A 26,504-nucleotide genomic window follows, 5' to 3' on the forward strand; every position below is an offset into this window, starting at 1 on the left:
ACTTAAAAATATTCTATTTTTCTTTACGCTCACTTTTGTTTCTATTAGAAGTTTAACTTGAATATAATTAAACATAAATGGCTCGTCTGTCCGCTAGGTGTAGCGACCACGCTTATTTTCTTCCAATTAAATGTAAACATGTTTTTAACTGTAAGTGTGTTTTAACAACAGTCATTTATCGCTATATCCTGTCTTTTCGTTTAAAATATTTTAAATCTTTGCTTCCATAATCGAAGAGACAAATAAAGTTATTTTTATTATCATCTTACAACTGTCATTAGCCTGCCAACAGAAGAAAATAATTTACAATTTTCAAATTATTCAATAATATTACTAATACATATTCACAGTGTTGCAGAAAAAAATAGTACAAAAAATTTGCTTGCTTTTGTATAGACACTTAAAACCTGTTACAATTTGTATAAACCATCACATTGTATGGTGTTGTCATGGAATTAAAGGTCTGGGTAGACGGTATACAACGTGTGGTATGCGGAATAAATGAACAAACCACTGTACAAGAGGTTGTGATTGCCCTAGCTCAAGCTACAGGTATAAACATATGTTTAAATTTTGTAAAGTATATGTTTAATGGGTACTTTAACAAATGTAACTTGCTTTCATCCTCGCGTGGCTGGAAAACCAGAGTTATTATAACACGGGTGTTCTGTTTCATACACCCTGTGCCTGCTTTTTTTTTACCATGTATGTTACTTTGTGGAAATGTGGGTGATTATTTTTTCATGGATTTTTCTTCTTTTTTTTGTAAGGCCGATAACTCAGGTCCTAGAGCAAGAAAAGTCTAGAGACCTGGATATGTTCCAGAGTTTTTGGGTCAGAAATGGCCTTCTACTTATAGTGAATCATAATATTTTCTTATATTACACCTTAACAATTGATTTGTATTTCATATTTTCATATTACAGGGCGCACTGGTCGTTACACACTTGTTGAGCAATGGAGAGGCACAGAAAAAATGCTACCTCCAACAGAAAGACCCTTACAGGTTGATTAACATATGTTAAATTGAATGTATGTGTCCTTGGCCAAGACACTTAATGGTCATTGAACCAACTCAGTGGTCATTCATGGTTTAGAGCAGCATTTCTTAAAACGGGAGTAAATTCCTCGTCTTTAGAGGTTAAATGAGCTACCAATTAAAATCCACATCAGTTGACGGGACAGAAAAATTGTGCCAGTTGTAGTACTTTACCAGACATTGAACAACTCGTTGCCAAAAGCTAGTGCATCCGTCGCATTAAATATAACTGCTGTAATTAGTTGTTTTCGCTTTTTAATAAATGAGCGTCATATTACATATTGGGGGTAAATCTGATAACCATCTTTGTTAAAAGGGTAAAGCATACAAAAAGTTTAAGAACCACTGCTTTAGAGCAATTAGTTAGCCCTACAGGAAAAATGCCCCACAATGAAACAATTATTTACCTATACAGTAAGTTACATACATGGTAACTTGTAAACGAGCATGCAGTGTATGAAATGGAACACCTGTATTATAACATGAAATAAGACACCTGTGTTATTGCTTTTCCACATTGAGTTAATCATTTACATTCATTATTTACTACTATTTGAGCAGTGATACTACAAAAGCATTCTACAGAAACTGTTTTATTAGTCGAGTCACGCCCTTTAAGCTAAAATTCCTATGTCTGCTTATAGATAATGTGTAGCGGCTTATCTTCAGTTGTTAAGCCTTGGTGTCTGTAGCAAACAGAATATCCATGCTTTTAAAATGACGTAACTATGGTCTGATTCTATAAATATAGCTTTAAACTGGTCACTAAAATAGGTTGTAGCATCCTGGGTGTCTGTCATGATATTGGTCCAACTCTGGCCTAAATCTCAGGCCCCACGGCATGCCTTGGGGGAACTTCACCCATATGGCCACATAGAATAGAATTTTCTGTGGAAAATCCCAGATCCCATGGCATGCCATGCTGTAGAACCTCACCCAAGAAAAAAAATTTTAGCCTATATAATAATAATATAAATTATATATATTTCGAATTTTTAACATGTGTTTTTTCCAGGTTTTATCGAATTTTGGCGACCGCAGTCCCAGTGTTCAGTTTATTTTACGACGAACCGGCGCGAGCAGTGTTTCCAGTCATAACGATGATGAAAGTGTTGTCACGCCTGAACGCACAGGATACAGGTAACGAACCTAGCTATTTTATTAATTTCTAAACCATGTTTTAGCTTTGGTCAAGAATCAAGTATGGAAATTTTATTGGTTTTGCTAAATTAGATCTGTCAATTTAATTACATATATATATATTAACAGTTTTTTAAGCATATCATTTTTTGTATTAGGCATATAATTTTAACACATTGAAGACAGAGTTAAACTAAGTCTTAAATATGACAGACCCTTTTTATATTATATATGTAATAATATAAACCACATATATATGAATAAACCACGAAAATTGTGACTGAAAAAAAATTGTATTTTCAGGCAAAGCCTCCCACCCCAAATGAAACATCGGCAAAAAAATGATGCTGTTTTAAATAGAAAAGAACCGAAACGAAAATCCCTAACAATAATAGGTAAGTTTCTTAATAGCATATTAACCTACTATTTTTATGCATAATTGTTTAGGCTATAGCATATTAAAGGGTGGGGGAAGATGGGACACCTTTAACACATAATATCCAAATATCCTGATCGTGTTTTAAACATTTAACAATGATCAATGGGAGTCGTGAGGATACAGTTTCATAATTCTTTGAATGTTCTTTGTTTACTACCAAATGGGACGAGAAAATACAATGATAAGGTGTCCCATCTTCCCCGACCCTACTATTCATTAAAAAAATCCATTATAAGAACACAATAAATTTTCTTTTCAAGGTTCAGCCAACTCAAGTGACTCAATCCAAAAGCCCAGAGTTGGAGAAAATAAATTTAAATTTCCCGAAGTCGAAATAAAAAAGCCTGTATTGAACGTAGTCTCAAATAACAACAATAACAATACTGCTACAAAGAAAAAGCCACTAATGCCACCTTCGTTCCGAATGGAAGGCCTGCCATCAAAAAAGGAACCTTTTACACCACCCCCTAGCAGCGCCGCTCAAGGGGATGTGCAAAAGTCACCGGCTAAGTCAAGACCAGATTTATCCTACAGTGCGAAGAAAAAAGCGTTAATACCGCCTGCTTTTCGAAAAGACGATATGGGCCCATTACAAGGGGCTAACAGTCCGCCCATGCTGCCTGGGCAGAGAACAAGTACTAGCAGTAATAACACCTTAACTGGGACTCTACAAAAGCCTCGAAAATGGTCAGAGTCGAAAACAATAGCAGTACCAGTCAACTCCCCTCCCCCAGTTAAAGTAAAAACACCAGACATAGAAAGAGCTCGCTCGGATTTCACGAATCTCGTACTTGAACAGAATGGGCATATTAAAGAGCAAACCACTACTCTTAACTCGCTTTCTAATGAACTGGAAAAATTTCAAGAAACTTTGGAAAAAAAAGATAAAACCTCACTGCAGACTAAGGTATATAAAATTATGTTTGAAAGTTTGCAAATGAATGGGTGTGTTATAGCTTATAAATTTTAAGAACTATAAATGGTCTCAGATGTCAGAATTTTTGTTAACGAATAAAAAATTAAAGTGATGTTAAAATAACTGTAAGGGTGTTTTAACAACTGTTGTTTTGTCGCTATATCTTGTCTTTTCGTTTACAATATTTCTAATTCTTCGCTACCGTAGTCGAAAAGACAAATAAAAGTTATTATAAGATTTAGATAAATGTAACTGTGGACAGTAGCGCACCTGCTTTTAGGGGTAATGGGTTCAAGGCTCTTTGCTGCTACTTCTGCTTTATATATATAGGGGTATAGAAAATATAAAAATGATGACAGAAATTATTCCCTAATTGCATTATTTCAGTTTATCTTTGGTTTTTGCACAGAGAGAAATTGAAGAATTGGAAAAACAAATAGAAAGAAATGAATCCGATTTGTTCAGCGAAAAATTACTCGAAGGTTTATTGGATGAAGAAAAAGACAAAGGTCTGTTATGAGTACTGTTGTATGTGTGTTTCATGCTATAAAATCTTTAAAAACCGCTATTTTTTGTTATACGCATAGTTTTTTTGAAGTGCCTAAATTTCACATGCATTTTTGTCTCAAGAAACCTAAAGAAATAAAATACTGGTACACTAATTTCGCTATTTCAAGAACACTTAAATAAATATTCACCCTAATTTAGCCATTTATATGAAAACAGTTTAATGTAAAGCACTAAATTAAATTTAGCCATTAAAAAATATATACCTATATAAATATAGTAGGATAGGGAAAGATGGGACACCTTTTCATTCTATTTTCTTGTCCCATTTGGTAGTAAACAAAAAACATTCAAAGAATTATAAAACCACTTCTCTATAAATAGTTGTTAATTGTTTAAAACATGATCAGGATATTTGGATATTATGTGCTAAAGGTGTCCTGTCTTACCCCAAAGTACTATATATACATAATATAGTCACATTAGATTTTGCAAATTAACTTATAATCCTAATACAGAAAACTAATCTAAAATGAAAATTCCAAAGTAATTTCTAATACCAGTACAGCTAATTACAGTGTGAGCACTTAAATGGCAATTAGCTAGAAGGTGATTATGTACTTAGCGGTAAAATGTCGCTGGGAAATTCCAATGTATTTTCTCCCTACAGTAGTACCTAAATTATTCATGTATTATATAGTGGGACCATGTAAATTGCAAATTCTGCTGCTATAATAATAAAATATTTTATTTGGAATGTATAATACTATACAGTAGGGTGGGGAAAGATGGGACACATTTTTATTCTATTTTCTTGTCCCATTTAGTAGTAAACAAAGAACATTCGAAGAATTATAAAACCGTATCCTAACGACTCCCATACACTGTTGTTAATTGTTTAAAACACGATCAGGCTATTTGGATATTATGTGCTAAAAGTTTCCCGTCTTTCCCCCCCTACTATATTGTATGTAATGTATGATATAATATAATACGCTATTTTGAAACCTGCAATAACATTTTTGATTGGTTGAGGCTATTTTATGAACCCAGTTATTGTACAGGCTTAAAAAGCCGTTTACAGTTGCAACTATTCGTTTAAAACGGTCATGTTTTTTACCTAAGAAGTTTGCACTCTGTTTTAACCTTTAGCGTGTTAAACGACTGTCGTTTTATTGTTATTTCACAACTTTTTATATTTGTTTATTACTCTGACCTTTTTGGCTGTAACTGAAGAAACAAATTAAACTTATTATTATAATACTGTAGGATAAGATGGATACTATTACTGTTAGCACCTAAATCCCATATTTCCTGACCAGGTTTTAAACAATACCCAACGCCCTTCAAAAGTTGCTGGGATACAGTTAAAAGTTGCTGTAAATGTTTTTATTTATTACAACCAAATAGACCAGAAAGAGAATGAAAACATGTCCCATTTACCCAACCCTACTACATCAATATTCCCAAATTTTCAAAACAAATTTTGTAGATATCTTTTGTTTACTACCAAAAAGAGAGATAATGAAATGTCCCATCCTACCCCACCATTCTATAATTACATTTCGATATTTTTAGGTGTACTCTTAAGAAAGCAGAGCGAAAATTACCAAACAGAAATTGACACAATGAATTCTAGCATAAGGGAATTGGAAGAGAAATTTAAATTCCTCAATGAGGTATGCTAGCTTTTATACCTTGGGGCATTTGTCTGGTGTTGTATAACTATATGCTTTCAGGCTTAATATGTTATTAAAATTATGAGTTAAGCCTTAGCTTTTAAGAGCATTTTTAGGCCTACAATTTAAGGCTAAGCTGTTTTAAAAATATTTTTTTTATACAAAAAAACGGTATATATATATATATATTTTGCTGTAATTTTTTATTAAAAATATTTTATTTTTTACCATAATATGTAAAACTGTACCATAACAAAATTTTGTAGTCTTGTTAATTTAGTGACTAATTAATACATTGTATAGTTTTAAGCAAAGCACATATATATCCACTATTTTGAACTATAGCCTTAAATTGGCATAACACTGTTTGGGCCAACTCTGGCCTAAATCCAAGGTCCCATGGCATGCCTTGCTGTAGGGCCTTACCCATATTTAATTTTCACAATGTGTTTACACTTATTTTTAAGGTAATGGGCCAACTGTGGCCTAAATTTAAGGTCCTGCCATAGGACCTGACCTATATAGAATATCACACACTTTTTTTAAAACAAAAAAATATGAATTTAATTTTACCAGGAAATTGTTCAAGCCACAAAAGAAAAAACCCTTAAAGCAAAGTCCGCAGCCGCGGTGTTCAGGTATGATTTTCACATAAGTTTTAAAAATGGTTTTAAACTTTTTACTTTACTGAAAATGGTCTTAGTTTTTTAAACGGTATAAAATACAGTATGAAATAAACGTTTTATTTTGCATATGCGTTTTATTGAGACTGGCCAGAAAATCTGTGGTTTTATGCTAAAAAATAAAATGTTTTGACATTTTTGTAGATGCCAATTAATGAATAAGTGTAACTCATTTATCCTCATGGCAGGGCAACGGCAGTCCTTATAACACGGGTGTTCTGTTTCATACACCTCATGCCTGCTTATGAGTTACCACTTATGTAACTTTCTGGGTGATTATTTTGCAATGTATGACGATTTCGACAACCCATAAGTTACCACTGGGTTGGAGCAATTGCCATTAGTGTCTTATCCAAAAACACCCACAATGGTAGCAGCATCAAGCATTGAACCTGGTATCTCTGGCTTAAAGTCAATTCCTAAACCACTGGGCTACAGTACAGTGCCATCAACATATATTTTACTATATATATATATATATATTTATTTATAGAAATAAAGAAATGAATAACAACATACACCAAATAAATGGGGACCTCAGAAAAATCGCTGTCGAGTTAAAAAAGGTCCAAACTGGATTGCGCAATACAGAAGAAGGTATATTTACTATTAAAATATTATTTTATTGCTAAAAAACTTTATCATTTTTGGGGTATTATTTATCTATACTCGCATGGTAGGCTAGTTCAGTTATAACTATATTTGTTAAAATGTGTAGCTTTGTGGGTGATTTTTTTTTTTTATAATTAAGACAACCCATTAGTGACCACTGGTTTGGAGCAATTACCGTTAAGTAGGGGGGAAGATGGGACACTTTTAATATTATTTTTTGTCTCATTTGTTAGTAAACAAAGAACACTCAAAGAATTATAAAACTGTAACCTCACGAATACTATGCAACGTTTTTAATTTTAATTGTTCAAAACATGATCAGGGTATTTGGATATTATCTGCCAAAAGGTGTCCGTCTTTCCCCACCCTACTATTATGACCTCTGGTATAAAAATATAGTTAAAAAAAACAGTGTTTCCAAATGTAAAATCCTTCCACAGCAAATGAGATGAAAATGATGCAACTGGAAACACTGAACAGAGAACTGCGTCAAGTTAACCTTCAGCAGTTTATTCGGCAAACAGGGTCAAAGGTTACAGTGTTGCCCTCTGACTCCGAAAAAGGTAAGCATGGCAACACTGAAAAATTACTTAGTCTTTTCGTGTCAAATTTTTTTTTGCCGTAAAAAAGTATTGATTTTTTTATTTTTGGTATATAATATATACATTTTGTACAATTTTATATTATTTTTTTTTAATAAATTCCTTCTTTTTTTAAAAAATTACTCATTTTTTAAAAAAATTACTCATTTTATGTCATTTTTGTTTATTTTTGTTACATTTTTTACAATTTTTATATATTCGTTATTTTGTAAATTCCCAAATTTTGTAAAAAAATTTTCTTTATTTTTTAAATTTTTTTCCAGGTGGTAGTCGAAGCAATGTAAATGAGTTCCCACTCCCACCCCTGGAGTTTGAAACCCAGATTCCGACACACCCCGCTCCAGGGCTACCTTCTGGGGATTCCGGAGGTGTATGGGTGTAGTGTTGACCAGAACAGTGTTTCCAGGTGTTTTTCAAATCCGTCCAATGCTTAACTGCAGCAAGGTGTTTCAAGCATGCACTTAACCAAGTTGGGAAATCAAAAAAGTTTGCGCAACACTGGACACCACGCACTGTGCATATGACACCAACTCTGCTTTGGAAATGCTCTGTCTATTTTTTTGCCATAATCACACACACTGCCATACCTATTACCAGTGATGCACAACACATTTTTCTATAAAAAAAATTGCTGTAAAATGTGTTTTTTTTGTAAATCACCCGTTAAAAGTTGTTGTAAGCTTAAAAGAGCGACCAGAAGCGTATTAACATATGCATATAGCATAGATATTGTACAGGAGTGCTTCTCAACCCCAGGGCCCCCCTTTGATTTAGGTCGCCTACTACAGCGGCTCACAATACATTTAATTTATATTATAAAACGTAAATTTAACCAAAATTTTGGTTCAAAATTGGGTTGCCGAAAAATTATGATAAAAAGCTATCAGTTTATGATAAATTTTAATTCACAATATTTTAATTTATAATTTTAAATCCAAATTATTGTAAAATTGAAAAATTTTGAGCAAAATTTAGGCTGCAAAAAAAATTAATTCATGATAAAACGCTATTATTTATTATTAATATTTGGGTTTCAAAAAATGATTTATGATGAAACGTTTTTAATTTATGATAAATATATATTTAAAACACCAAAAAGTTGGGAAGCACTGCTGCATGATAATAATAACACCGCCGGTGCCTTTTCCATCATATGTATTTTTTAATTTAAACTGTGGTCCAATCATGTATTTTTCGATTCTAACAAGTATACAAAAATAAACTGCAGTGCATTTAACTCTGCTGGAAAAAATTTTAAAAAAATTTAAGATTTTCTTGTAATTATTGTAAAATGCCAAGTTAAAATAAAGTTTTTAAATTTTGCTGTGGCTACCAGGTATAATCAAATTTTAAACTATTTCCGTTTATTTCTAGCAAAGCTAAATGCACTGTAATATATACGATTCAGTTCATATAATAATATATAATGTTGTACATTCATCAAAATTTTTTTAAATGATTTTTTTGAAATTTTTTCATACGATTAAATCGTATTTATGGATCAAATTATTATTTTTTTACTTTACGAATTGTTAAAAAATTGCTTAATGTTATTTACACTTATTTTGTAAATTAAAATTGTGATTAAGAACGTTAAATAAATATGAAAAAAATATTTTGGGTATTTTCCTATGGTATATAGTTTTTAAATGATAGTAAAAAATTAGTAAGCAATAATTTAGCAAAAACTTAAAAATTTTGAATAGTGTAAAATTTGTGTGCTGGGAACAGATCTATCTAAATGTGCAGTAGCATCTAAAGAACTTTTCACCTATTTATGCTACATTGTACAAATAGTAAAACATCCATCTTCTGACTATGACCTTCAGAAACATTTTCTTTTAAAGAGATTTTTCTGGGTGTTGATTAGGTAATAGACCAATTCTGGCCTGAACTTCAGGTCCCATGGTGTGTCCTGCGAGACTTTTTATGCCCTTAAGAAAAGTTTGTATGGGGTGTTGCTAATAGGCCAGTTCTGGCCTAAACCTCAGGTCTCATAGCATGTAATGCTGCAGGACCTCACCCACATAGAATAGAAAGTGACATTTCAAAACTAAAACTATATTTAACAAATATAACCCTACAGTGTATAATATAACCTAAACTTTATTAAACCCCAAAATTTAGTAAAGAATTGTTAACAAAGAAAATGTTAAGTCTGGCCGCAGCACAGTTGGTTAACGTGGCTGCCTCGAACCCAGAGGTAATGGGATCAAGGCGCGTTGTTGCTACTATTGTGAGAATGTGTCCTTGGGCAAGACACTTAACAGCAATTGCTCCAACCCAGCGAATGGGTTGTCGAAAAAAACACTCACAAAGTAACATACATGGTAACTCGTAAGCATGACACGGTGTATGGAACAACCATCTTATAATGACCGTCGTTTTCCGGCCATGCGAGGATAAAGTAAGTTACATTCATTCAAAGAAAATGGACCATTTCTTTGCCCTAAAAATTTACCACCTCCAACCTAAAATAGTCCACCAAAAATCTGCATATCATTCAACAACAAAACAATTTATTTTCCTTCTGCTTCATCCCATTGTCTATCCACATTTTCCAAAACTTCTTTACCTCCCCAAATTAAATCCTTAGTAGCCACAGCAAACTTCCAGTTACTACATTCACCGTTTTCGATAAAATCCAATCTATTAGCTACAACGTGGCTGGCAAGGGCTGTGGCTTTTGACCGATTTCTCGTCCCGAAAGCGGCGTTTTGTAACGCGCTTGTGGCACCTTCTTTTTTACCTGTCAGCTGTAAAAGACCGTCAGCTATATTTACAGCCCCTCCTACGCCATCTGCAATATCAGCAGCTCCTAATTTGCCCATTCCCCTTAGACCCCCCCTTTTCATTTTCATTCCCGGCATTTTGATTTTGGGAATTTTGGGATGTTTCATTTTGCCAATGCCTTTCATTTTCCCGATTTTTGGTAATTTCGGGATTTTTGGAGCTTTTCTTTTTGGGAATTTTCCCATTTTTGGAAATTTTCCCATCTTGGGAAATTTTCCCATTTTGGGTCCTTTTCCCATTTTGGGAAATTTTCCCATTTTTGGTCCTTTTCCCATTTTTGGAAACTTTCCCATTTTCGGTAGTTTTCCTGGCGCTTTCATTCTGCCTTTAGGGGCTTTCCCCATCTTTGGCAGTTTCATTTTTTGTGGCTTTGCTGTTTTAAGCATCCCAGGTTTTTTGAAACTTTGATTTTTTCCCATTTTTGGTTTCTTTACACTTTTCGTTGGATTTTGGTCAAACTTGACTTTTGGCTTTCCTTTTGCCTTAGAAACGTTGCCATTTTTCGTGTTCATTATTCCACCTGCAAATGTAAAACTACAACAAACAGAAGTAATATGTGAATGTATATGTTCTTATGTAAGAAATTTAACAGTAAGGGTAATGGGTTCAGAGCTCGTCGCTGCTACCATTGGGGGTGTATGTATCCTTGGGCAAGACACTTAACGGCAATTGCTCAAACCCAGTGACCAGTAATGGGTTGTATAATTATAATAAAACAAAACATACAGAAAAACAATCACCCACAAAGTTATATACTTAGTAACTCTAAACAAGCACAAGGTGTATAAAGGTACACCCATGTAATAAAAATAATTTACACCACATTCCAAAATTTAAAAAATCCCAAAAACTTTTTGAAATCTACTTTTTCATACAATTACGAAAAAAAAAATGCTAAAAACTAAAATAATTTATTTAAAGTTCAATTAAAACAAATATTTTTTTCTTTTGTTTTATTTTTTCTTTTTACCTGCCTTTGGTTTAGCAGGTTTTGATTTATTTTTACTCGTCGCAACTTTTTTAGGGGGTGGGGGTCTTTTAGGGGGTTTTCCTGTTTTGGGTTTATTTTTTGCTGAGTCAGTCTTCTTTTTCGGTTTTGCTGAGTCGCCTTGTTTTGCGGATCTTCCTTTTGGTTTCTTATCGGGGGTTTTTCCACCTTTTTTTGCTGAGTCAGCTAATAAAATATTCTATAAAATTGGTCAGTTTCAAAACACAGATAGTTATACCTTTTGTTTTCCCATTTTTTTCTGTTTTCTTTTCACTTTTTTTCATGTTATTCTTGTCTGTTGATTTTGTTTTGTCTTTTTCATTTGTTTTTTTACCAGTCTGTTTTTTTGCTTCACTTTTTTGTTTGTCCGATTTGTCATTTTTCTTCTTGTCCGATTTTCCGTTTTTTTGTTTGTCTTTTTTATTTTTATCATTTTTCTTCTCCCCTGATTTTTCTTTTTTTTCTTTATCTTTTGTTTTGTCTTTCTTTTTTTTCTGTCTTTCCTCTTCCAAATCCTACAACATACTTACAACTGACTATGCTGTAACACTATATCTACAAATAAATCGTTTACTATGATGTAACCTATAACACTATAAACACTATGGTAGCTCTAATCTAAAGCTTCTCAAAAAATTTTTTGATATTTTTATTAAAAAGTGTATGAAAAATATTTAAAGTCCACTTTTTGCTATTATTCAAATTTTTTGTGCAATACCATAAGACCTTACCCTTATGTTATTCAAAAAACATTACCTCAAAACTTTTTCAGTGTTGTATAAAAAAAATTTGCCTGCAGTATTCCCCTTACACAATAAATGGTGTAGTTTTTTCATAGCGTTAAAAAAAATTAGTCTTGGATATTATGTGCGAAAGGTGTCCCATCTTCCCCCACCCTACTGTATAAATAGTTGTGAGGCAAATTCTGGCATGAATCTTAGATCACATGGCGTACCACACTGCAAGACCTGACCCACATAGATTAAAAAAAAAATTTTTTTAAAAGCTTACTTCAATATTTTCTTCAAACATTTCAGCGATGTCATATCCTGTTTCGTAAACATCGTCGTAATCATGATTTCCAGGCGTCTGATTGGCTGCCTTTTTCGGCATGAGAAGAAATATTGAAGATGGATCGGTTGGGTTTAATTCCCGGTCATCACTGGGATAAAATGTTGGTCAACACTGGTAAAAAATTTATTAAAAGAAACCCTCCCCCCCCCCAAAAAAAACAACTAAAAATTAAAAAAGAAAACATTTCCTGGTCATCACAGTGAAAAAAATTAGGTCAACACTGTGAGTCGTTTTTTGCGTTTTTTATAAAAGAAGAAGAGGAAGACTTACTCTTCCCCCTGCTCCATCCTCTCATACTCCCCGTTCATCTCTCTAAGCATCTGCATCTTCTGTGCTCGGTTCATCTTCTTTTCAGGATCAGCGTCGTAATGATGTTTGGTGTATGGAGGAGCTAAAAAAATAAAAAAATAAATTTTTATCCGATGTAAGTTTCCCATCTAAGGGTGTTTTGTAAATTCGGAAAATCTAAATTTAATTTTTGGTAATAAATTCTATAGTAGGGTAAGATGTAAAATGTTTTTAATTTTTTACTGGTTAGAAAACTGGCCTCCTTATATGCTTAATGCTTATGTTTCCTTGGGCAAGATACTTAATTGAAAATAGTTGCTCCAACCCAGTAGTCCCAAAGAACAGTCAGTTATATACTTGGTAATTCGTAAGCGGGCACAATGTGAATCAATGAATGTAACTTACTTTATTCTTGCATGGCTTGAAAACAACAGTCGTTATAACATGGGTGTTCTGTTTCTAACTTTCGGAAAAAGTAAAAAAATAACATACCAGTTGCAGTAGTTGTTTCATTCAGCGCGTTTTGTAAACTTCGAAAAAATCTCTTTTTTCCAAAATATGGAGATAATTTATCTCCTTTGTTAATTGAGGTGTCTTCCAAGTAGCACACAAACACAGCGCTGAAATATTTAAAAAATATATATATATATATATATATAGTAGGGTGGGAAAAACAGGACACCTTTAGCACATAATATCCAAATATCCTTATTGTGTTTTAAACAATTACCAACGGTCTATGGGAGTCGTGAGGATATGGTTTAATAATATTTTAAATGTTCTTTGTTTACTACCAAATGAGACGAGAAAATAGAACCGTCTTCCCCATCGTACTGTATAACATAATTATATACAAATTGATATAAATATCTTACCCAACTGCTGACTCAAATAGTGAAATGAAGACGTGAGAAATAAGGTAGGACAGAAGAGCTCCAACAGCAAGAGGGATAGCCATACATAAATACACCAGCTTTGTCTTTTAGGAGAATAAATCCGAATGGCAACACTGAGAGAGTGACAGTCACTTTGCCAAGGAACATGGCAAAGGAGGAGACAGCAGTGATGCCTTTCAAATTCTAAAAAAGTGTTGCCATTATTATTTGAGTGATATGCTATTTATAAAATGCTTTATAAAATAGAGAAATATATTAAAGTTAAAAAAAAAGGTTAGGATAAAAAAATAAAAACATGAAAAAAGGAAAATAATAAAGAACAATAAAACAGACATAGAAAAAGTCACAAATAAAAGAAATAAATAAAAGAAAAACTGCAACAAAAGTCAAAAAACAAAGAAAAAAACAAAAACAAACAAAAATTAGAAAATAAACCTAAAACTGACCTGTTGTTTTTCGAGTCGATTTCGGATCATTCGTCCCGCTGCGAAAAACCAGCAACCCTCGAGCGCCACCATGTGGTAGTTAATATCACTGATGTAGATTAGGACGTGGTTGAGGATCCAGAAAAACGGGGAGCAGGCGTTGTTCACCCAACTCCATACCCCTAATGCTACTGTGGGGTCAGGGTGGGAGGTTTTGGGTGGGGGGGCGCTGGGTGGGGGCTAAAAAATAGGGGTCAATGAATGGATGAGTGAGTGAGTGAGTGAATGAATGAATGAATGAATGAATGAATGAATGCATGGATGCATGGATGCATGGATGGATGGATGGATGGATGGATGGATGGATGAATGAATGAACGATTGAAGAAGTTTTAATAAATGTGAAAAGGAACGGAAAGTGAATAAATGAGTGAATGTGTTGATAAACGAATGAAGGAAATATGAATAGATAAGTAAAACAATAAAAAGAATAATGAATGAATGAATGAATGACGGCTTTGAGTGGTGGCTAAAAAAGAGGTGAATGAATAAGTGTGTGGAAGAACGAAAAAATTAGTAAATGAATGGATAAATAAAGGAATAAATGCAAGAGTAAATAAATGAATGCATGATTCTTTGACTAAAGATACAAATGAATATATAAATAAAAGATATTACATCTTAATTCTACATATATGTGCTTAAACAGGACATATTCATTCATATTCACCTCCACGGGATCATACACGGAATACGGTGATATTTCATCTTCTTCAATCACATCATCGTATACAGCCTCCTCCTCATCATATGGAGGAAGATTGGGATCATCTTCCGGAGCAGCGGAAGGAGCTGGCTCGTCGTAGATCACCTCTTCCAGGTCCTGCATGGAAATAATATACAATTAATTAATACAAAAAGGTAGAAGTTATAAAATAAAAATATTATATATATATTATATATATTTATAGTAGGGTGGGGAAAGATGGGACTTCTCTAGCACATAATATCCAAATATCTTGATCGTGTTTTAAACAATTATCGACGGTCTATGAGAGTCGTAAGGATCCGGTTTTATAATTCTTTGAATGTTCTTTGTTTAATACCAAATGGAACGGGAAAATATAATAAAAGGTGTTCCATTTCCCCCACCCTACTTTTTAGTAAAATATAATGCAAAAAGTGACTGCTAATTTTACCGGTTATTAGATAGGTGTTCTATTTTATACACCTTTTAAGTTATTTGTTCTTCTGTGGTGGGAAAACAATAGTCATTATACCACGGGTGTTCTGTTTCATACACCCGTGCCAGCTTACAAGTTAAGTTACTAGGAATGTAACTTTGTGGGTGATTGTTTTCTATAAATTAAACTTTTGAATTTAAAAGCTAGGATAGATTCTTCACACAGCACAAAATATTAATAACTTAGAACACTTGCATCTTCCATTGGTTCATCATATACATGGTCTTCATGATATGTTGAATTCTTCTTCATATACTCCCTTTCTAAGTTACGTGCGTGTTCCAGTGACGTCACAACACGCGATTGTAAAAAACTGAAAAAAAAAATAAATTTGCTTAAAATTTGTATTATAATAAATAAATTATATAAATAATACTTTTTTGATTTTCATTTATAATATAGGTATAATATCTTTTTATAATGTCAAAATTATAATGAAAACGTTTGTATTGTAATAAATATTTTTATTTGGTAATCTTCTGTTTTACAAGGCAGTATTTTAGATTTCCTTTGTAAAGCAGTTTTCAGGCTATATATGCTATATATGTATGTATATAGTATAATTAATTACTTATTTTTAAGTAAATTTATGCACAACAAAAAACGTTAGTAAAATGGGTCCCAAAAATTGTACAATTCCTGTAAACTTTTGATGTATATATATACCAGACAGTAGTGTAGTTAAAAATATTTTGCATACAAAATTAAAATATAATAAAAAATCCTAAACACTGTCTAATAAACGAATTCTAAACCTTTTTGAAAAAGGGAAAACCCCTTGAGGTAAAACCCCATATCTTTTCACATTTTAACCACTGTCGTTTTATGCTATATTCTATTTTTGCCACTTATATTTCTTTCTAATCTTCGCTACTGTAACCGAACATACAAATAAAAGTTATTATTATTTTACACACCTTAACGGAGCTCTAAATATTCCAAAATATCCGGAGAAGAAAGATCCCGTGGCTGCAGATCCCAAATGTCTTCTGATTAGACGTGAACTGGCTACGCGCATAGGACGGTACATTTCCGCTTTTTCCACTGAAAAATACCAAGTTCCCACTACTAGAGAAGCAATCAGGTGCTGGCACGCCATGATAAAGTTCAGAATCCAAATAATCGCAATAAATTCGAATACTAAAACCCATGTGCTATAAGTTGTATCGGGCACGTAAGTGGCGCTTGCTAAACCTGAGCTACTGTCTTCCCCTATCGCTAAATCGGCTTTGAAAATCGCTGTAATGTGCTTTATAGTGTGGAGCCATAGGCCGAACCCAAAAGCTAAAGAACACATTGTGTAAATAGGTAGTAGATACACCCATTTAATTTCCATTATACTTTCAGTTGCGTATTCAAATAGAACAGCGCATGCGTCCATGCTCCTCCGGCCGACTAAAAAGCACACAATGCCAAAACCGACGACTATCGATGTACTAACTATAGCAGCGTCCCGAAATACAATAGAATAGCCTGCTTGTGGTACAGTCGCAGTAGCAGCAGAACGCGGTGAGTGCACAAAAGCTCTCGGTACGAACTGTAAAGCAGCTTGCAGCATACTAGCTTCAAAGGACTGTCCTGCCGCAGACCCATCAGAGTTTTCGACATAAACAGACATACCACTAGCCGAATACACTGAAATTCCGGTATCAACTGCATTGATAAGAGTGTATAGATACCACATGTACGACGTCGCTGCTATACCCATGACGAAAAATGTGGTAAAGCTATAGTAACATAGCGCTGCCGCTGCTCCATGCATTACTAGAAGAAAAACCATCGTAAAAGCAAGCGCTATAAGCGTAATCCAAGTTAGCTCGGCGGCGCACACGTGGCAATCGTGTACCACATTATGTAACCAATTCTGGCTGTACAGATTCATTAGGGCATTCTGTTTTTGTATGGATAAGCCCTTTACTACATGAGAGGGGACGCATCTTCTGTTCTTTTCGTCAAATGCCAGTTCGGCGCTCGTTGCGCCATTGCAAAGCTGTGAAGTTACGCTAACAGGATAATTTGTGTTGTTAGAAAGATAGTTTCTGCATTGGAATGACGCAGTTACCAATGGGCATAGGCGGACACACAAACTTTTCTTCTTAGAAGGGTCGCTCGAAAGCGCGTCGGAATTTGACAAGAAATCTGCAATCAGTACTCTCGGAAAATTGGTCATATCCTTCCCAGAAATAGAAACGCCCGAATATGCTATGTTTGTCTGTCCACATATATTTCCCCACGAATCGACACCGTTCGTAAAAACTGTAGGCTTGCCATACGCCAGTCCCATATGCATCGCAACACACATACCAATCAGAGTAGCCAGAAAAGCAATGAATCCAGGTATATCAGTGTACTGTCGCTCTTCGACGACGGGCAGTTCAAAATCCTTGTAGTCCGGGTCTTCTTCTGAAATGCACATGGTTCCTGAATTGCGTATTAGCCCTCTCCAGCCTTGTCCGCAGGTAAACACCTTTGTGAAGGTCCCCCATACCGACTTCAAGCCCCCGACGCTGCATGCGACTAATTGACAGCAATATCCGCAGACTTGTAGGCATTTTAAACCCCCTTTTGCAGCTGCAGCCATTTTAAATGTGAAACTTGTAAAATAAGATGAACTGTTGCCCTTTGCCAGTCTTGGAGACCATTGGAATTGTCACAAATAGCATTGTGACGTCACAACATATGACGTATACATGAAAGTAAATGACTAAAATTTTCACGGAAGATTGTCCAGTTTACAGTTAGTTAAACTGCTAAAGCGTTTCGATTTACACCATATACAAAAATATGTAATAAACTGTTATGTAACTTGCTTTCTCCTAGCTTGGCCAGAAAATGACAGTCATTATAACACAGGTGCTCTGTTTCAGACACTTCGTTCAAGCTTACGAGTTAGCACTGATAAGGACTACTGGGTTGGAGAAATCGCCCTAAAGTTTCTTGCCCAAGAAACATACGTTTTGTCAACAAAAGTAGCACCGCCAAGCCCCAAAACCTTTATCCCAAAGTCGAGCAGAGCCCACAAGGTGTATATGAAACAGATAACCCAAAAAGTTACATACGTGGTAACTCGTAAGCTGGCACGAGGTGTATGAAATAGAACACCTGTGATATAAAGATTGTCGTTTTCCGGCCACGCGAGAATAAAGCAAGTTACATTCATTTACCAGCGACATCTGTAGTAGGCCGTGTACCTAGGCACGACCGCTTAGCCCACACCCGAAAATACTGGACGACCACTCAATAAACTTTCAGTTAATAGAGATTCCACAGCGGCGTTTTGGCTACATACCAACACTGTATTATTTATCTTAAGTATTACGACTAGGGCCGGCATGGGAGCTTGCGTATATGTAATAGGTTTTTCAGTACCACAAAATCGGCTGTGTACAGGTACCGTAATATATACCAAAATTCTGCTTAGAACAGACAGTGAATGATTTATGCCAAGACGCTATAAAAATGCAACTAACGTTTTTAGTCCAGACACTATGAATTCTGCAATCAAAAACTTAATCCAGAATTTTTACCCTATGCAGCTTAAAATTTTAGTCCAGACACTACAAACCAGGTACCTTAAAATCTAGTCCAGAAACTATAAAAAGGCACCTGTGATTTTAGGTCAGACACTATAAAACAGGCCCCCCAAAAAGTTTTCTTGTACCACAGTAAAAAATAAACGCCAGAATTCAACAAACAGATTTTAATAGTCGAAAATTCGACCTAGTAGCAAGGGTTAGTAAAAATAAGCGGGCAGTGCCCTGGAGTTATCTACATAACATTTTGTACAAAGGTTCAAGTGTAAAAATAGTCCTTTTGATATTTTTATGCTGTTTTAGTCCAATTTTACATTTTTATGGTAATTTACGTGCAAAAGTTTCAAGTTGCCAAAAGTATTTTTTTATGAATTTAAGTTTTACGTTGCCATAAATATTTTTTTATGGATATAATAGTTAAATTGCACCGTTTGGAAAAGGGGTTATAAGACTGTTAAGCAAATTTGTAAAACCTTTTAGGATACATATAACTGTACCTTTTTTTTAGTATGGATAAGCAGACAGTACTGCCAATACAGATATTTTAGGCAGTGAACATTTAGCACTCAATTAGACAGAAGAAAAATCTAAAACTGTCGTTATTTACAGCAAATGGCACAATTTTTGAAATACAAAACTGCAACTTTAGTGCATGATAGTTGAAAACAAATCCAGTAACTTTTTACTGTGCTAACTTCAAATACAACGGGCTACATACATAATAGATCTATTTTTTTTAAAAAAAAGGCGTTAAAAAATTAGAATATGATTCTCGCTTGGTATAAAAATATACCATTAAACATTATTGTTAGCACCTTAGCCTATATCTCAAAACTAGACTTTTTATGGGAAATTAAGCCTAGGAATTGATGTGTTTCCACTGTCCCACTGCCATCTTAAAGCGGCTTGATTAATTGTGGATGTGCCTGGATCTTTTCCTGAAGCGGATGTACTCGTCGGCTGGGAGAGTATGATCCCTGGAGCAGAGGAATCAGCTGTAATGATCTGGGAGCTGGATGTTGGATGCTCAGAAGAGGAGGTTTGATGGAACGTCACATCTTCAATGCTGATTTGATCGCCCTGATTTGTGGAGTAGAGGACATCCGGAAGTTTGTATTCTCCATCTTCGCGTGTGACGAAGACTGTATTCTCGTTTTCGGAGATGACGGTCTCCTGTTTTACTTGAATGGTGTCCCCGTCAGTCATGGTTTGGCCCTGTATCCCCATTTGCTGCTCGTCGTGCGATATGCGAGCTCTTTTTGCTGGTTGTTGGTTTTGGTTACCGACTATGTTAACCTATATAAAGATTGAATAAATGAATGTAACTTAGTTTGTGGTCGAAAAACGACAGTCGTTACAACATGGGTGTTCTGTTTTATACACCTTGTGCTAGTTTATGAGTTACCATGTATGTTACTTTGTGGGTGATTATTTTGTGTTTTTTTTTAATGGCCAAAAACTTAGACAACCCAAAACAGACTTCTGCAATTGCTATTAAGCTTTTTTGGTGTTTTATTTCATACACATCGTGCTAATGACAAATATTTTCTTCCGGAAATTAAATATACCCAAATGCAAAATTCTGCTTAAAAATTTGTTCCGAAAAAAATCTAAAAAAAAGTGATGAAGAAGATCTTACTTGCAGAAGATTCTGATCAAAATCCTGCATTCCTCCGCTGGAGGATGGCATGGGGGGAGGAGCAATCCCAAGAGCGGATGCGGTGGCAGATATTGAGAGCTGGAGTTTAGTTTTGCATTCTTCAAGATGCTTTTTGAAGGTGGCTTCTCGCACGTACAACTTTGAACAGCCCGGACAGAGAAAAGGACGGATCTCAGCTTCTTCGTTTACAGTTATGCCCATTCCTGGTACTATATTGGCGGCAGCTGCAGCTTGGTTTATTACATTCTGTGGAGTTTTTAAGTTAAATAGTAGGGTGGGGGAAGATGGGATACCTTTAGCGCATAATATCTATATATTCTGATCGTGTTTTAAAAATTAACAATGGTCTATGGGAGTCTTCAGGATACAGTTTTACAGATTTCCAGATAAAATAATTCTCTGTCAATTCCTTTTCTACATTACCTAGTATTTAACCAAAGGCACTATTTAGACAATAAAAAAAAATAGTAGGACCGTAAGTGTTATTAAAAAATTACTTACATCCTCAGAGTTACCAGAAGCTGCCTTTTTCGCATTTCCCTTCTTGCCTTTAGATTTGCCAGGTGTATGTCTTGCCACGTGGGACTTGAGATTAGTTAGTTGGGCAAATGATTTACCACAATCCGGCCAGTGACATTTGAATGGTCTAGCTCCTGTTGTTGGCCTATAAAAAAAATATTTAACATGTTTATAACTATAATGTATGTAACTTGCTTTATTCTCCTTAGAGAGAAATTGACAGTGGTTATAACACGGATGTTCTGTTTCATACATTTCGTGCAAGTTTACGAGTTACCTTGTTTAAAATTTATGGGTGATTGTTTTTTATGTATGGTTGACAATTTATACAACCCATTAGTGACCATTGGGTTGGAGCAATTAAAGTTAAATATCTTGCCAAAGGACATGCACACCCACAATGGTAGCAGCAACATAAATTGTTCAAACATATTTTTAACTGACAATAGTGATATCATTTAATTTAGCAACTCAGTTCTACTCTTTTTTGAAAACGGGATAACATTATGATTGAGAACCCTAAGTTTACACCTTAAATGGGTTTTACCATGTTGTTAGTTTCTATACAAACTAGCAGAAACGAAATATATTAGGGTGAGGGTCATGGGAAGATGGGATACGAAAGAGTAGGGTGAGGGAAGATGGGACACTTTTCATTCTATTTTCCCATCCCATTTGGTAGTAAACAAAGAACATTCAAAGATTTATAAAACTGTATCCTCACAACTCCCACATACCAATGTTAATTATTTAGATATAATGTACTAAAGGTGTCCCATCTTCCCCCACAGTACTATATTACATTCGCCGCATTATTCAATGAGGTTTTACTTACTTAGGTTCATGACGTGCTTCATGGCTTTTCAAGTGAGATTGTTGCAAGAAAGCTTTTCCACAGCCTGGCCAGTGGCATTTGTATGGGCGAACACCAGTATGCGTTCTGTGTAGAAAAATAAGAATAACGGGATAAAAAATGAGAAAACATATATACTCTATATGAACAAAATTTTTAAAAATGATTCGATTTAAAATTAAAACTAACACATAAATTTTTGCCGGGCAAATCCAAATATGTGATAGGGAATATTTTATGTGAACAAAAAAATCTCTCAAAGTTGTCGAATTATGGCTTAAACTTTTGGGCAGTAAAATTAAGTAAGAAACATGAGATAGAGAGTTAAAGTATTACCTGACGTGCTGTTGCACATGAGACAGTTGTTTGAATGAGTTATCACACATAGGGCATTTGTATGGCTTCTGTCCGCTGTGTATTCTTTCATGTTGCTTCAGGTAAAAGTTGGTCGAAAAACCTTTTCCACAAAAGTTACATCTGGAAATAAATGGTACATTATTATGCATGCTTATTCTATACTGTAGGGTAAATACGCCATTGGCGTAACATTATTGTCTGGGATGACATATCAACACAATTTGGGAAACAGGGTAAAATAATATAGCATTGGGGGGGGGGGAAGATAGGACACCTTTTCTTTTCGTATCATATATTTTCATTGTATTTTCTCGTCCCATTTGGTAGTAAACAAAGATTATTCAAAGAATTATGAAACTATATCCTCACAACTCCAATAGACCGCTGTTAATTGTTTAAATTATATAGTAGGGTGGAGGAAGATAAGACACCTTTTCTTTTCGTATCATATTTTTTCATTACATTTTCTCGTCCCATTTGGTAGTAAACAAAGATTATTCAAAGAATTATGAAACTATATCCTCACAACTCCCATAGACCGCTGTTAATTGTTTAAATTATATAGTAGGGTGGGGAAGGTAAGACACCTTTTCTTATTATATCTTTTCATTGTATTTTCTCGTTCCATTTGGCAGTAAACAAAGAACACTTAAAAAATTATGAAACCGCATCCTAACGACTCTCATAGAACAATATTAATTGTTTAAAATAATAAAACACTTTAAATAGTTAAAATTCCAATCAAATTTTACCTGTATGGTTTTCCTTGGTGGTCAGTATGTAAACGAGAATGAACCGTGACCTCACTTTTGTTTGGAAAAGTAATCTGTAACAAATGTAGGTAAATATAAATGACTGAATAAATAGGCGCCAAACCTGGGGTGGCAGGGTAGGCAGGCCTACCCTAAAATTTTCTACACTGCATTATTCAGTAAACATTATAACCAATAAATTAAGATTTGTTTTATAGCCTCCTTTGCATTTTAAAAAGTTTGGCACCTATACCTTTGGGGTCTGTTGCTACGAAAACATAACAAACAAAGATCAAGTCTAACCAATTGTTTAATAAAATATATATTTCGTCTAAATGGCATTGTTTTTTTTATTTAAATAAAAGACTGATGATGCCAATTTGGAAAAATATAAAATTTGTAAGTAAAATAGGCATTAAGGAAAAATTGTGTAGAAAGAAATTACACAGAAAACGCTATATATATATATATATAGTAGGGTGGGGGGAGATAGGACACTTTATCATTCTATTTACTGGTCACATTTGGTAGTAAACAAAGAAAATTCAACTAAATATAATTCCGTATTCTCACGACTCCGATAGACCGTTGTTAATTGTATAAAACACAATCAGAATATTTAGATATTCTGCGCTAAATGTGTCCCATCTTCCCCCTCCCTACTATATAATCTGAGACAGCAAATAGAAACCAAAATCAAATATGGTTACCTGGCAGATCCTACAAGTATAGGAACGGGGTTTGGGCTCAATTGCATCTGGGTTCACAATTCCCATCGGGAGTATCCCGTCTGCAGCCACTGTAACTGTCGTCTCTTTTGGTTTTTCTTCTTCTGCCATTGTAACATGGCTCTGCTGGCTGTAATGAGGAGGATTTAGTATTTAAGTGCTATAAATAATAAAAAAAATTACCCACAAGTAACATATATGGTAACTCGTCAACTTAGGCCTAAATCCTAGTATGCCTCGCTGTATGACCTCACCCATATAAAACACCACAATGACTTTCCAACCCAGTGGTCACTAATGGCTCTTCAAAATTATCAGCAAAACATAAAAACAAAATAAAAATAACCACCCACAAAGTAACATACATGGTAACTCGTGAGCTGGCATGCGGTGTATGAAACAGAACACCTGTGTAATAACGACTGTCGTTTTCCAGCCACACGAGGATAAAGCAAGTTACATTCATTCATAAATAGGAAGTACTTTGTTCTATACTATGTGTGTGAGGTCCTATACTCCTATAGTGTGGCAAGCCAGGATTGACCAATCACCCTGAAACCCTGTTTGGTACCGCATAAACCTTATCATTATAATGGGTAGTATTTTTTACTATGTGGGTAAGGTCCCAGAGTGTGGCAAGCCATGGGACTTGAGAATTGGGCCAGGATTGGGCCATTACCCCAACACCCAGGGTGCTACTGAATGGACCTAATCAGATTTTGAGGCCTGCCACTTCCCTTGAAGGTCTATTTTTGGGTACAATAAAAATAAGGCATTATACCTGAATGTAATGGACTGGGATGTAGTTTCAGTTGAAATTAATGGAGATGACTTTGGGGGTGGAGAGTCTTGGTCCTGTGTGAATATAATACTTAACCATATACATATATATATATATCTTGCAATAGTTCGATATTGAAATAGTCACTTATGTTTTATGTTTAGGATTTTTTACTACATTTAGCAATTTGGCCAATACATTTTAGGTAAATATAGATTTATTAAAGGCACGTTTAAAACAAAAAGGCGACGTAGGTATTGGGCCATCTCTATCCTATTTTATTTTAATGATATAATAATATTACATTTATTTGCCGCTACGATTATGGTAGCGAAGATTTAGAAATATTTTAAACGAAAAGACAGGATATAGCGACAAAACAACAGTTGTTAAAACACGCTTACAGTTAAAAATATTCACATTTTTAGTTGGAATAAAAAAGCGTGGTCGCTACACCTAGCAGACAAACAAGCCATTTATGTTTAATTATTATTAAGTTAAACCTTTAATAGAAACAATTTTATTTTAAAACATGAATGAACAAATATAAAAAGCTAATATAAAGTTAAAAACCTGTATAATAATCTGCTGTTGCTGTATAAAGCCATCAATTGAGCTGTGGAGAATACCATTGTCGTTGCCATTCGCCACTTCGGCATTCCAGAAGAAATTATCAGACGAATCCATTTGTGTTGGTGCTGCGTTAAATAAAATAGGGTTGTCATAAAACCAGATTGATACAAATGCAATTTTTTTAAAGAAATACTAACTGCAATTTTGTTGGCCGACTTTTAGGGAAAAAAATGGAAAGAAACTATTTTTTAGGGGGTTTAATGACAAGATTACGTAAAATTAAGATATATACATATACCCCAAACAAAATAAATAGGGGTATATTGTTAGAAAGTGATGTTGGTACAAGTGCATTTTTTTCATTTTGAACAGGACTTTTTTTGTGGAAAAAGGGGAGAAACTGTAATTTTTTGTATTTAATGACTAGTTAACGAAAACTTGAGATAAATAAATCCCAAACAAGAAAAACAAAGAGACATCCTTTTTAAAGAGTTAAACAAAAAGAGTTGAAAATAAAATTGATTTTCATTAAAAAAAAACAAAGAGATACGCCCTACCATTTTTTTAAGAAATTGGTTTAATTCTGAATCGGTTTACATTTAAACTCTGGCAGAAAGAGCAAATAAATACACACATATAATAGTTTTGTAGCTAAGAAAAAAATAATGGGTGTGATGCACCATAGACTGTAATACAATCTAAAAAAATACATAATGTATTCCATAGCCCATTTAAAGTGTGAAAAAAGTAACTAATAAAATTCTATACCCATAAAACATACACACTGTGTTTATTATAAAGTAATTAAGTGTAAAACAAGGTAAAGCTATTAGAATATTTAAATTCATAGACATTTAAAGTGTGTTTTAAAATACCCAGTAACCTAGACGTTGGTATTGGTGTTGTAACGTGGCGCTATGCATTCTGCGGCTTATTAATTTAATATCTGGATGCAAAAGATTAGAAAAGCAAGTTTATAAACAATTACCTCCGAGTAAAAAGCTCCTGGATCACAATTCGAACGTTTTCCTTCTTCTTTTAGTCTCTACAAACTGGAGAATATGAAAAAAACAAAACGCCCTTTTTTCCAAACAGATCATCAACTGCCGGTAGAAAAAATGTCCGCCAACCGATCTGCGTCAAGTCTAGACTAAAGAAAAAGGACCTGACGTCACGATTCCAGCGCTTTTTCTAGCGGCTGTATAACTTGTAACGATTCTGTAAACCGCACTCTAGTTAGGTCCAAGCACTTACCGAGCAACGTTGCGAATTTTTAGTTATTTGTTTGTTTAAACACTGTTTATTTGCCCATTAAATACGCAAGTTTATTGAATTCTATTGCGAGGTTCTGTATACTCGCTTCCTGAGCTGCTAAAAGATTATTTTACACAAATCGATCTGATTGGCTGAGACAAAACCATGT

At 34.3% G+C, this 26,504-nt stretch overlaps 3 protein-coding genes across 6 annotated transcripts; 1 reads left to right on the forward strand and 2 right to left on the reverse strand.

The window, feature by feature from the left end:
- Positions 1–324: 324 nt before the first annotated feature.
- Positions 325–8,488, forward strand: LOC100182092 (ras association domain-containing protein 8-like). Of its 2 annotated transcripts, none has more exons than XM_026838345.1 (11): positions 325–552; positions 927–1,006; positions 2,055–2,179; positions 2,483–2,574; positions 2,879–3,525; positions 3,944–4,043; positions 5,620–5,720; positions 6,297–6,358; positions 6,897–7,000; positions 7,456–7,575; positions 7,879–8,005. In XM_026838345.1, exons 1-11 carry the CDS (start codon positions 450–452, stop codon positions 7,899–7,901), a joined length of 1,557 nt encoding a protein of 518 aa, XP_026694146.1. In that variant the 5' UTR covers positions 325–449; the 3' UTR covers positions 7,902–8,005. The 2 variants fall into 2 exon arrangements, with proteins under 2 accessions (XP_026694146.1, XP_002121494.1); XM_002121458.5 differs by having other exon boundaries at positions 326–552; positions 7,456–7,578; positions 7,881–8,488.
- Positions 8,489–10,094: 1,606 nt separating this feature from the next.
- LOC104266553 (serine/arginine repetitive matrix protein 1-like) lies at positions 10,095–14,279 on the reverse strand. The gene is made up of 8 exons (XM_009863025.3): positions 14,103–14,279; positions 13,636–13,839; positions 13,253–13,380; positions 12,743–12,863; positions 12,410–12,560; positions 11,637–11,913; positions 11,381–11,584; positions 10,095–10,930 (listed from the first exon to the last, which is right to left on the reverse strand). Exons 2-8 carry the CDS (start codon positions 13,716–13,718, stop codon positions 10,137–10,139), a joined length of 1,758 nt encoding a protein of 585 aa, XP_009861327.1. The 5' UTR covers positions 13,719–13,839; positions 14,103–14,279; the 3' UTR covers positions 10,095–10,136.
- A 4,731-nt stretch (positions 14,280–19,010) lies between these two features.
- Positions 19,011–26,486, reverse strand: LOC100179720 (zinc finger protein squeeze). Of its 3 annotated transcripts, XM_026838351.1 has the most exons (11): positions 26,336–26,486; positions 26,070–26,231; positions 25,082–25,206; positions 24,509–24,582; positions 23,710–23,857; positions 23,000–23,073; positions 22,227–22,367; positions 21,873–21,977; positions 21,020–21,182; positions 20,498–20,764; positions 19,011–20,154 (listed from the first exon to the last, which is right to left on the reverse strand). In XM_026838351.1, the coding sequence occupies exons 3-11, from the start codon at positions 25,193–25,195 to the stop codon at positions 19,702–19,704; spliced, it is 1,539 nt and encodes a 512-aa protein (XP_026694152.1). In that variant the 5' UTR covers positions 25,196–25,206; positions 26,070–26,231; positions 26,336–26,486; the 3' UTR covers positions 19,011–19,701. The 3 variants fall into 3 exon arrangements, with proteins under 3 accessions (XP_026694152.1, XP_026694151.1, XP_026694150.1); XM_026838350.1 differs by having other exon boundaries at positions 26,070–26,486; XM_026838349.1 differs by lacking the exons at positions 26,070–26,231; positions 26,336–26,486 and adding an exon at positions 25,965–26,019.
- Positions 26,487–26,504: the final 18 nt, after the last annotated feature.

This window comes from Ciona intestinalis, unplaced genomic scaffold (genome assembly GCF_000224145.3).
Source record: "Ciona intestinalis unplaced genomic scaffold, KH HT000075.2, whole genome shotgun sequence".
NCBI classification, from domain to species: domain Eukaryota; kingdom Metazoa; phylum Chordata; class Ascidiacea; order Phlebobranchia; family Cionidae; genus Ciona; species Ciona intestinalis.